This window comes from Hippocampus comes, unplaced genomic scaffold, assembly GCF_001891065.2.
Source record: "Hippocampus comes isolate QL1 unplaced genomic scaffold, H_comes_QL1_v1.1 scaffold382, whole genome shotgun sequence".
Classification (NCBI taxonomy): domain Eukaryota; kingdom Metazoa; phylum Chordata; class Actinopteri; order Syngnathiformes; family Syngnathidae; genus Hippocampus; species Hippocampus comes.
This window is the reverse complement of record NW_017805156.1, coordinates 113,575-126,219: the sequence shown is the minus strand read 5'-3', so window position 1 is coordinate 126,219 and position 12,645 is coordinate 113,575. Positions and strand designations below refer to the sequence as shown.

Here is a 12,645-nt window from a genome sequence, read left to right as displayed (position 1 = left end):
CGTCGGGTCTCCAAGGACAGCCCTTCCCTGAAATGTATCATCGTTATTTCTTTCAAGCGTTTCGGCTTTATTGGCCGTTTTGAAGTGCGACGCCACAGCCCCCCTCCCCACCCCCCGACCCCCCCAAGCGCTCGGGTGCTGACATTCAGCAAAGGTCACGTGGTGGACTCGAAAAAAAACAAAAAACTCCTTGCATCTCCACGCCGCATTTTGAGTCACGCCGCATGCATAAATGCAACTATTCACATATATATTCAGGTTGAGCGAGTTTCGCGTGATGTGCAGGCCACGCGCAGGCGGAGGGGATGGGAAAGCATGAAAACTCTCATCATGAAACGCTTGCAAATGAAGTGCCCCTCGGTTCATTTTTCACGTTTGATCGTGGGTCGTCCACTCAAAGCTTGAACAGCAAAACACATTTTTCTCTTGATGATGTTTTGTAGTGCGGAGGGAAACAACACATTGATGGTCATTTTTTTTTTCAAAAGCTGAAGTATTGAGCCCAGGAGCTGAAGAGTGATGCTCTCCGCAGTGCTGACCTTACCACCGACAGAGACATTAGCAACGGAGGCACCCAAGGTGGGAAGGAACGGAGATCCATCTTGGCCAGATGGGCCGATAGCGAAGAGGTAACAAGAGCTAAAAAGACGCTTCAAAGTAGCGAGGAGGAGATGGCGGCGATAGGGAGAAACCGGGATTTAAGCGGGCCAAGGGAGGATGGAAAAACAGTCGGCTGAAGGATGGAGAGAGCGGAAAAGCTCACTTAAGCAAAGGAAGGTAGACTCACGCAAAATCGGATTTCCGGTCAAATGAGAAGTCATGATCGATGTGTAGGTTCTGGCATGTGCCATTTGTGCGGCCGCATTGGACGGCCTACCCGGAGATGGGTGGCAACATGCCCCAATACACACTATTTAGTATTTGCCACACAGATATCCATCCATCCATCCATCCATCCATTATCTGAACCGCTCACGAGGGTCACGGGGGCGCCGTAGCCTATCCCAGCTGTCTTTGGACACCCTTAACTGGTGGCCAGCCAATTGCACGGCACACAGAGACGAACAACCATCTGCGCTCACACTCACACCTGGGGACAATTTCGAGTGTTCAATCAGCCTGCCATGCAGCATGTTTTTGGAATGTGGGAGGAAACCGGAGTACCCGGAGAAAACCCACGCAGGCACGGGGAGAACATGGAAACTTCCCACAGGAACGCCGGACCTTGCACCTCTAGACTGTGAGGCCGACGTGTTAACCACCGTGCTTCCATGTATTGATTGATAGATCGATAGATCGATAGATAGATATGGTAGTAGAGGTAGTCCTTCTCGACTTAACATGTTAAAGTGTGAAATGGTTGTTCTGTGGAATGGAATATGAATTTGTGCCCTCTGGAGGAGAGATTTGGTCGTAGAAGTACTTCAAAAAAAAAAGTACAATTGCTGATTCAACTGCTTGACTTAAGTAAACCAACACCAACTCTGAAATGCAAAAGTCTAAATTATTTTTATTGTTCATATTGTGATTTATTGTCATTATTGTTGATAAGTGTGATTTATTTATTTATTCTGCGATTGGCTGGCAACCGGTTCAGAGTGTCCCCCGCCTACTGCCCGAAGACGGCTGTGATAGGCTCCAGCACCCCTCCGCGACCCTAGTGAGAATAAAGCGAATGAACGAATGAATATTTATTTATTTATTTATGATGAACTTGCGTAGTGATCATACTGAAACGGGAAAGAAAAATCACAGGACACACCTTTGTTGTAAAACCAATTCTGACAACATAATGTTGTGTCGTCATCGACGGAGCTGGAAAAAAAAATGACGACAGTACTTTTGACAGAAGTCTCAGTCTTTGTGCTTCACTTTACTACACTTCTGTCCAAAATTATATAAGAAAGAAGAGATGTTACTGCTCCATCTGGGTGTGACTGCAACGCTCAGGCTTGAGACACGGCGGCTTCAAATATTAACGACCTCTCTCCACTCCCCCTCCAACACACGCTCGCGCAGACACGCACACGCGTGCACACCCACGCCCTCGGGGTCATGCGGTGGTTTCCGGCGGGAGCATAACACGTAAGATTCATGTCATTGAGGGAAAGCCGGGGAACACCGTGCAAGCGCACGGCAAGGACAGAACGGGGGTCGGGAGCGCGCGCCTCGCCGCTGACGTCCGAATGCGGTGGAGCGAGGTTTGCGTGCGGCGAGCGGCAGCGGGAAACACTCGGGGAGAGTCGGAAGGAGCGTTTGCTGGCACACCGCCGAGGGGGCGGGGAAACATCGAGCCCGACTGTGCGCGCAAGGGACGAGAGTTGTGACAAGTGCGCACTTGAGGTGCAGAGTGGGACATTTGAACCGCGATGCCAGTGAATCGAGAGATTCACATTTTCAAGATGGAGATCCAGTAACTATTTTGAATTGGTGTCAGCTAAAGAAAATATGAAGCTACGCTACCCACTCTGTGTTGGTGACAAAGTGTTATCTAGCTTCAAAACCACACCCAGTCCATCAAATTAGAAAAAAAATCAAAATAAATATCTGTCCCACGGGCATCAAGTTTGACACCTGTGCAGTGTTGCATGGATTTGAATGAAGCCGGGTCAGACTGGAGGAGAAATTCTCTGCAAATCAGTTTAATTAAAGAGTAGCGATGCATGAGATTGCACTGGGAGCCTATGGTGCAAAGGATATGATTACACAGGCAAGCACACACAGATTGGGGAGACAAAAAAAGAAACATGCTAGAAGATTTCGCAGTGAGATTTTTCAGTGGGGGTGGGGCTGGGGTGAGAAGTTGTTTCCCAGCTGTGATCCCACCCGGAGCGAGGTGGCGTTAAGCGGATAATTGATACAGTCCGGATTCAACACATTTCGGATTGTGAGCCGGCTCGCATTGTTGGAGGATGAGTTCAATCACTACAAAAATAAAGAATTATTAAATAATATTAAAGCAAAAAAATTAGTGAATTTATAGATTTTCACTCTACCACCAAATCACAATAACGCTTATTATTGACTTTATTGCATCTGCCTCACTGTGAAAATCACTTCAAGCACGTCTGCTTAAAAAAAAAAAATAAATAAATAAATACGCGTCAACGTTGAATGCTAGGCGCTACGATTGTATTATTGTCAATGTTTTATGTTATGTGTTCTGTTGTATTCTTGTTATTTTATGTTAAATGTTCTGGACAGTGTTTTTGTTACAGCTGCAGCTGTTGCAAAAAGAGCGACACAAAAAAGCTAACTTAATTGCTCGGCACAAGCTGCGGGTAGCTAGCTAGCTCGCCTTGCTTAACATTGTCCTGCCACGGCTCCTCGAAGTCACTTATCCTCGCATCCACAGTGGCAAATGAGTTACGCTTCTCACAAGTATTTGTAATCACTAAAAGAAGATGAGGCATAGTCATAAATAAATACATATAGAAATAAAAAGAAGCCATGCTAATTGCTAAGCTAACATGAAATATAGAGCAGTGAAGCCACTTTAGTGCACTTTTACTAAATGATGGAGAATATCGAACTATGAACAGCAAATTAGCGGGTAAATTAAATGCGGCGTAATAAAACTTTATTTTTTTTCCCCACAATATAAAACTACATTTGCACCCCCCGCTGTATATGTTTCCCAATTATGCAAATCAAGGATGCCAGAATCTGCAGGTCACGTGTGAAGCCAGAAAGACGTCCAAAATTAATGAAAAGAAAACAAGGGACGGGCAAAAAAAGACAAATTAAGACTAATGAGCCAAAATCCTCATCACGCAATCTAATATGTGCGTAATAAACCACAGTGGGGCGATGAGACACTTGCATGCGCGACATGGCTGGCATTTCCGTAGGTTTGACTGATGGACTGCGGCACATCACTCATCAGAAACGGCCGGTCGGGGCCGATGTTCACTTTGCAAATGAAAGTGATACGACCTGCGGCAAAATTAACAACAACAACAAAAAAAATGACAAAAAAAGTTCTCGTTAGGCATGTCTTAATTGCCTCATTTGGGAGAGAGGAGAGAAAGTGTCGCTTCTTTTTTGCGAAGACTCCTGACACTCGTTAAGACTGCATTTTCAGTCTCCTATGTGTGTGTGTGTGTGTGTGTGTGTGTGTGTGTGTGTGTGTGTGTGTGTGTGTGTGTGTGTGTGTGTGTGTGTGTGTGTGCAGCCTGATTAGCATTGTGCCCCATGTTCCACTGCTGTGGCTTCTGAGAGAGGCTATGACAGAGCAAGCATGGAGAAGAATGAGAGAGGGTGAGCGAGAGAAACACAGAGAGAGAGAGAGAGAGAGAGAGAGAGAGAGAGAGAGAGAGAGAGAGAGAGAGAGAGAGACATGAAGGAGCAAAAAGTGCTGGCTCAGCATTGTGCCATGCAGGGTTGGAAGGAGAAGAGAGGCGGGAGGTGAGCGACGTGTACACTCGGCAGCCAAAACATTAGGTACGACCGCACGTCTCATTCTCTCCGTCAAAGAGCTCTTCATATCGTTGCTCTCGAGCGGAAAAATGAAATGGTATCTCAAAAATCAGATCAATCACAAAGTTAATTCACGAAAGAACTGTACCAACAGTTTGACCAGATTAAAAAAAAAAATCAATACTTCACAAAAGCAAAATGACTGTGGTTGCGTCGTCTTCCCAAATGCTTTCTCGAAGTTCTAAGCTCCATGTGTGATGCAAGAAATGATGCACACAATGTCCTTTGTTGCTGACCAGTTCCTTCTGAAAACCATTTGTGACAAAATAGGCTGATTCAAATATATCGAACCTATTTTGAGTCTTTGTCTGGCAGGCAGGACTTTTGATGGTAGCCTTGTTTCTCTGAGTGAGTCTTATGGTGTTCCACAGGGTTCAATTTTGGGACCCCTGCTGTTCGTATTGTATTTGCTGCCTCTGAGTTCCATCTTAAGAAAGCATGATATTTACTTTCACTGCGATGCAAAAAGGGCACTTTCACCATTGGGCTACTTTTGTCTTGTCTGGAGGAAATCAAAACCTGAATGGCACTAAACTTCTTGAACTTCAAGGAAAAGAAAACAGAAGTTATAGTGTTTGGTCCCAGTGGCCCTTGTACATCTCACCTTGCTGATTTGGGTCCCTTGCCATCTTATCCCAAGCCAACAGTTTGGGATTTGTTTTTGAAATTGCACGGTGATTTTAAATTGGACCAGCACCAATTCTGGCTGCCCTTCACTGGCTCCTTAGACATTTTAGAGCTCATTTTCTGATTCTTTTATTTGTCTTCAAATGGTCTCGCGTCACCTGACCTCTGTGAGCACCTCCATCCCAACATACTGTACCTGTCCGGTGCCTCGGGTCAGCAAATCAGATTCTACCGGAGTTACCAAGTGGAGCCTGAAATGGGTTCGAACTTTTTCCGCTACTAGTCCCTCTCTTTGGAATGACCTTCCGTTAAATGTTAAGCAAGTGCCCATCTTTCAAACTCATCTTAGTTGAGTCGAGTTGAGTGTTTCTTCCGAAATTAGTCAATATCAAAGGCCCAATGGGTTAAAAGTCCACATGATGCTGCACCCTCCCGGTCTAGAATGACATATGCAGGTTCTTTCAGAAGTGTTATTGTGCCACTTTGTCGCCGTCACTTGTGCCGGTGACTGATGGAGTCTTACACTTCAAGTGTCATCTGGAGAGCATCTATGGACAGGAAATTGGTTTGTATTTGCCCCTTAATGGCTCCTGGAGGAACATTGCCATTCATCTTGGTAGGGGTGTGCACTTAGCATGAAGCGGAGACGTACAACACTGCATTAAACAGCTGAAAGATGGAGGCTACCAAAGGAGGCGGGGCAAAAAAAGCGATACAGAGAGGAGAGGGGAGAGTTAACTGCGCGTGGGTGGGAATTGTGGTTCCTCTTCATTGACTTCCTTTTCATTACAACGGCGAGGTGATCGATCTCCCCGCACCGCTATCATCATCGCCTCCCTCTCGCACCTCCTCGACCTTCATCGCCCTTCGCATCCTCGTCCTCGGCTTCATGTCCCCCGTGCCACCTTCTGCAGATACTATCTCCTCACCTTCGCTCGCCGTTCGCTACTTATCTAATCGCATGCAACTGCCCAAATCCATTTCGACTCTATTTGGCCATATCTGCTGCCGCTGAAGAAAAACGCTCTTCAACTTGATTGATGGGAAACCTCTATAGCCCGGCGCTAGCTGCAAGGGCAGATCCTGATGTGGCATCAGAGAGTAGCGTCGATTCATTGGACAAGGAAGCAAGAATGCCGAGCTGTGCCCCCGCCCCGACCCTACTCGGTGCTAAGTACGCCATTTTGGTGCCCCTCACAACTTTTGCTTCTGGAAACTGATGAGAAATGTGCCTCAAATTCGGATCCCAGTTCCAGAAGCAAGTTCCTGTGGCATTGCACTTGCTTTTGAGGCTATTTACACACACCGGACGTCGTCTCTCACCCCACCCCCACCCCCACTGCCGGCTCCTCACTTGATGTACGCCTTTGTCTTCTCTCTCTCTCATCCTGTTTTCTATCTGGCCCTTTATCCCGTCTGCTTATCTTCCTCCCCACACGCACTCTCTGGCGCTTTCGTCTCCAGCGGCTTCTTTTGTCCCCCAGACTCGATCATTAGGCCCCTTTTTTTTTTGTTTGTTTTAAGCTTTATATCATTCACTCTTAGGGTACAGTTTGACCTCGTCATCTGTATGTTTGCCTTTGCCTTTTCGGAAGTTTTTTTTTTTTTAATTGCTCGAGTCCATTCACCACCGCCCATTCACCACCGCCCGTTCAGTTAGCAGTTCTCGACCGTCGGCTATTCGTAAGCTCTCAGCGAGTGATCAGCAGAAGTGGGAGTCAGTCACAAGTCTCAACCTTTAAGTTTAAGATCCCGTCATGGCGCAGGTAAAACAATCCCACGCAAAAGTCAAAATCATTGAGCCCTGTGTTTGCAGCTCAAATCGCGTCACGTTTGGAACGCGCAACCTTTCCATCAGGCAAAGGCACGTTTTTTTCAAAGTGTCCTTGCCAACGCTCCGACAGATGAAGATGAAATGGAAATCCAAAAGAACGGCTCCCGGTTCAATGTGACCATCGTAATCCTATTACAAAGTAGATAAATAACAACATCCTCAAAGCCTCTGGGCAGTGCGCAAGCAGCTTGCCTCGTTATTTATTATTTTTTACGTCGACTTCACCCGATAAACGGTTATTTTTTTCTCGAGTCGGCTTGAAGCGGAGTTTGTCTTGCGCGTGTCTCGGGTGACCTCGAGTGTGGCTTTGTACTTTCTCGATAATTCTCAAGGACCCTATTGATTCCCCCCCCCCCCAAAATGGTTCAGAAAAAGTGAGGCGGCGGCTGATCTAGTGGTCAACAAGAAAGAGAAGTAGTTTATTTTAAAGGTCCTCGATCACACTCGCTTGCTCTTCTTGCGGTCAAAATGATCTCGCCTCGCCCTTGCCTTCGATGTTCTGTCACCATGACTCCACATGTTCCATCATGTGTTTACCATTTGATGCCATAAATGCTGAGGGCTGAAATATTACCGGTTGTAAAATCCATACCGTATATCCACAGATTAATAGCCCGGGGCGTCTCATGCTTATGGTGAGAGAGTGAGAGAGCGAGCAAGCGGGAGAGTGAGAGAGAGAGAATATTGGAGTCAGTAGGGAGTAACAAGCTTATTAACTGTGGAAAAGAGGCAGGAAGTGGTTTTGTCGGAAGTGGCACGTGGCTGCAGTCAAGCAGGACTTTCTCCAAAAAGCTTCTTTGGTCAACGACGTTGACCTTTGCGGCGGCGGTGAAAAACGGTGGATGGCCCAGTTTGACTTTTAAACAATACGGAACATCAAACGCATATGTAGCGTTCCGCATTCTGGCTGGTGTAAAGCCAAAGTTGACGGTGCTCTGTCTCCAGCTGTCGGTTGCGTCGGTTGCGTCGCGGTATGCAGATCACGCAATGGGAAGGGTCAGCCTCTGCCGCAGGGAGACATCAGCTCTGCGCAAAATTCGAAACAAAAAAATGCAATGGCCTTCGAGATGCCGTGGTAGAAGTACAGTTTTACTTTATATTCTGAAGGTCAACAACGGCCTGCTCCAACCGCTTTGGGGTTACACCAAAGCAGATGTGCAAAGCGGCACATGGCCGACGGTGTGATTTGAGGCTTAATTTGGGATTAACACTCAGGATATTCCAGATTAACACACTCCAGTTTGACCTTCTGCGTCCGGCCAGCCGACCACGAACGGGTGAGCTTTTTTTCTGCGACGCTTTACGAAACGTCGGTCCTCCTCGCTGAGGCCCTGGCGTCCAATCGGAGGCCACGGCGTTCTGTTTGTTGACGATTTCTTTACCTGATTACGGATTGACATTTCAAGCAATGTGAAACGGGTGCGTTGAAATGATTACATTTTGTCGCCGTAAATGATTTACAGAGATGTGCTGAACAAGACGGTGAGAGAATTCGTTCTTACACGGAGGTGCGTTTCGATGAAAGGCTCATGCGCACACGCCGCCGCGCACACACAAGCCTGCTGCCGTCTCGGGGCAAACTGCCAACTGCTCCCGTATATCTCTGTTCTCATTCATAGTTGATGCTCCTCATTAAAAGTTGATCGCGGGAACACTTGCGCAATGCTTCTTCTAAGTCGCCGTCTTCGGCTCTTTAGTTTGCAGCGTCCTCGGACTGCGTACGACAGGCACAAGATCATAATTCGGCCGCAAATTGGCCCACTGCGAAACAGAAACCCGATATGAGCAGGACTGCCAAGCTAAAGTGACCCCCCCCCCAAAAAAAATTCACCATTATCGACTCTTCCGCGTACACCGAGCCACTGAGCCCAAAGCTTCTTCTGACACGCGGCGGCGTATAAAACTAAGACCCGGCGTTGGGGATCCAACCGCAGTGTGCTGTATTAATTTATACTGAACCGCAAAAACATGGTGGGATTGGCCATAAAGAGAGGAAACGGCAATAATAAAAGGGAGACGGTCACTGTGGATGTTTTAGGATGCCGATGTGATACGGCGATCGATTGGCTCGGTGACGATAGCACCGCCTCTCGCACAGAGCAAACAACGACGTGCCGTCTCGGTAATCCCGCAGAAGGTCACAGCCGCACGCATCGCAGCGACTTTACTATTTGACCAGTTCCCAGTGCAAATATCAGGACTCTGGCTTTCCTTCCCCGTGCACGTCCGTCTGTGTAACCCTTTCCTCGTGTGCTTGCTTCGCAGAGCCGCAGCTGAAGGGCATCGTCACGCGCCTGTACTGCCGCCACGGGTTCTACCTTCAAATGCTGCCGGACGGCACCATGGAAGGCACAAAGGACGAAGGCAGCTCCTTCTGTAAGTGAACACGCGTGAGAAAGGAGCATCCCGCGATTGTATTATGGGATGTCCCTAATGTGGCATTTTAGTGTCACAACGCCGATTCGGATGGAAACATGGAGTGAGCACAACGGCGAGATTTACGGGCAAGCGGGAGAAATTTACATTCTTGCAATGAAATAAGATTCTTTTGGCTGCAGGGCCGCTGCTTGTCCTTTTTCCGTGACGTGAACATTGGCGGGCTGGCATTTGCTGAGCGGAGACTTTAAGGTTTGAAATGGGCCAAGCGGTAGGCTTGAACAACCCCTTGTAAGAAAAGAGACCATGAAATTGGCCTTTGTCGTGTCTTCTGATGTCTGATCAAGGAGCCTTCAACAGCCTTAAAAACGGACGTTGAGCGTTCGACTGCAGCCCACGGCAAGAATTATGAAGACACTGATGCTGCAAGAGTGACTCCATCAACACTCTGCAAAGATGAGACTTGAAATGGTGTCGCTTTGTGTCGTGCCGCCGTCTGACCGTGACACAGGCAATCCCGTCTTCCCGGGCCAAAAACACGGGGCCACCTGTCGGGCCCTATTTGTCACCCACGTTCATGGACTGCCTGGCCGGTGCAGGTGAGACATGGACAAAAATGACCCCAGGGGGACAGTATCGCCCTTCCAGAGAGGAATTCGAAAACAGACAACAAAGATAGGGTCAGGGGGCTTTAAGCACACACAAGAACAAGCAGCATTCTTGAAATCTCCTCCAATTATTTCGATGTTAATAGCGATAGAGTAGAATACATGCATTTTATAAGAAAGCGGATCCGAAAATGGTGAGATATACCAATCCATCCATCGTCTGAACCGCTTTATCCTCACGAGGGTCGCGGGTGCACTAGAGACTAACCCAGCTGTCTTCGGGCAGTAGACGGGGTACACCCTGAACTGGTTGCCAGCCAATCGCAGGGCGCATAGAGACGAACAACCATCCGCGCTACAATCACACCTAGGGACAATTTAGAGTGCTCGATCAGCCTGCCAGGCATGTTTTTGGAATGTGGGAGGAAGCCGGAGTACCCGGAGAAAACCCACGCAGGCACGGGGAGAGCCTACAAACTCCACATAGGAAGGCCGGAGCCAGAATCGAACCCTGCACCTCTGCGCTGTGAGGCCGACACGCTAGCCACTCCTTCACCGTGCCACTGACGGCGTAGTCTTTCTAAACTTCACATAAATGTTTTTTTTAAGTCAGTTTGTTTTGGCCTTATTTGGACATAATAATGTACATTGTTTTATAAACATAATCATGAAATGTGGGGACCTCATACAGTCACACTTTGCAAAGTGACTGTCGTTAGATTACCCAAGTGAGAAAAGCAACACTTTGCGGTATATGACTGCTTTGAAACCCATCCTTGGTGCAGAATACGTCCATTTTTTCATTTGAGATGCAGGAACACAGTTGAGTCTTGAGCTGAGGAGTTGGTCTGCCTGTGTTGTGACACGCGCTCACTCACTGGTTGCTGGGTTTCCCCGATGTATCCATGGGTGCAGTCCTAACGGCACCAGAATGGGTTTTCGGTTGAAATGATCGTATTTGCGCACGGTGGCTGAGGAAGCCAAGGTCGGGCTTTCCACCAGACACCACGTCTAACTGATTGTAACGTGACCATAAGACGATAATCCCATTCCAAATGTTTTTCCACGACCAATTAAGCGTTCCACTTGATTTGACCCGAAACAAGTCTATTGCAGAAGGAAAGAGGCGAGCTGACAATCCCTCAAGACAAAAGGAGGAAAAAAGACGAAAGAAGAGAGGAAAGTGAGATTGGGGTGATGAAAGCCATATTGACTCTCAGCGTGTAGATCAGAAAGCCACAAGGAGCGGCGTCATCCTCTGACTTTTTATCCTCTTTAATTAGCATCTCCCGCTGTTGGAAGGAAATGTTATTTATCTGCGTCTTTGCTCTGGAGCATGTCGCGCTCGCTCTCCCTCCTTCCTTCCCCCCAAAACCCTTCCATCTGCGTCTCTTTGTCTGACTTTCCCCCGTGCTTGATATCATTCAACGAGAGAAGAGAAATCAAAGGCTCGGAGAACTGCGAGGAACAAGACGAAGACGGTGAGAGTGAGCGCTTGAGGAAGAGCAAAAGACGAGAAGTGAGATGGGGGAGCTGGTGTTTCTCATGTCATGGAACACAGTACAGTAGTTCAACTCAAAAACTGAATCTCAAATCATATTTCCCAATTGAAATAATGGAAAAGCCATTCATTCGTTCTAGCTCCCCAAAAACACCAACAGAAATTGTTGTCTTCTGCTTTAAATAAGGAAAAAAAGCACTGTACAGGTCCATACCTGACACATAATACTTGCAAATTAATATTTTGCGCCTCATCAACAAATATCATATCGTAAAACTGAGACTCAAACGCCGAGACAACCGTCAAATTTCAGTATCAGAAGTAAAAGATCCACCAAGATGCTCCTCAAAAACTCACGCCACCAGCACGGGTGGTCAGGAGCCCGAGAAGTAAGTAGCTAGCTAGCAACAGCTACAGCTAGCTACGAGTGCGCCTAAACTTGTTGCGGAGTCGCTCCTAAGTCAGTAAGCATCACCTCCGTTGCGGTGAATCACTTCCATCTCTGACTAGCATCATACTCACGACGGGATGACGACAAAAGACGCGGAGCCATGCTAAATACTAAGCTAACCAACGAATGAGACCGCTAGCACGTCAAATACCGCAAATAAGTGCTTCTGTGATTAATTACACATTTTACAGACATCTGGCCTGGCTGGAACCGCATTACAGCAGAGAACATTCAACTTTGAAGAGCAAAACAGCAGGACAATTAAGAAATGTGTTTTGGGGAGAAAATCTAGTTCATCTTTTGTTTTGGGGTATGGGGAAAAACATGTACAGGGGGGAAAGCATAATAACATCATGCTTCTGGCTATTTTCCCTTTGGTATATTATGTTTAGTGAGTACGTGGCTGGTCGTCAAAATATGTCTGAATAAATTAATAAACTGAACTGAGCTTCAGAGCTTCAGCAATATTCGTTGTGTTCCTCAGAGGATAAAGAATATGTCCCTTTGAGCATTGTTATACAGTCAATCGACACGTGTCGTCGCGGTTGGTGTTCAAGAGAAACTTGCTGAATGGTTGATTATGTAAGCGCCGCAATCATAATGCCAATCTTGCCTACGGCGTTTGCTATGACGCGTTAGCATGAAGCTAACGGACTTTGGTCAGTCAATTACACAGCGCGTATTTTCTCTCGAGGTACCACTGTCCCTGTATTGCCACTGCATTCCAGGTGCAGCACAATGCGGCGGCAAGGTCGCACAATCCCGCCGT

General features: G+C 47.3%; 1 protein-coding gene across 1 annotated transcript in view; it reads left to right on the top strand.

Moving 5' to 3' along the window:
- Positions 1-12,645, top strand: part of fgf11a (fibroblast growth factor 11a) — a 29,949-nt gene that overhangs the window by 8,508 nt on the left and 8,796 nt on the right. The window contains exon 2 of the mRNA XM_019868632.1: positions 9,206-9,316. Coding sequence (XP_019724191.1) covers positions 9,206-9,316 — 111 coding nt within the window. The remainder of the gene's footprint in view (positions 1-9,205; positions 9,317-12,645) is intronic.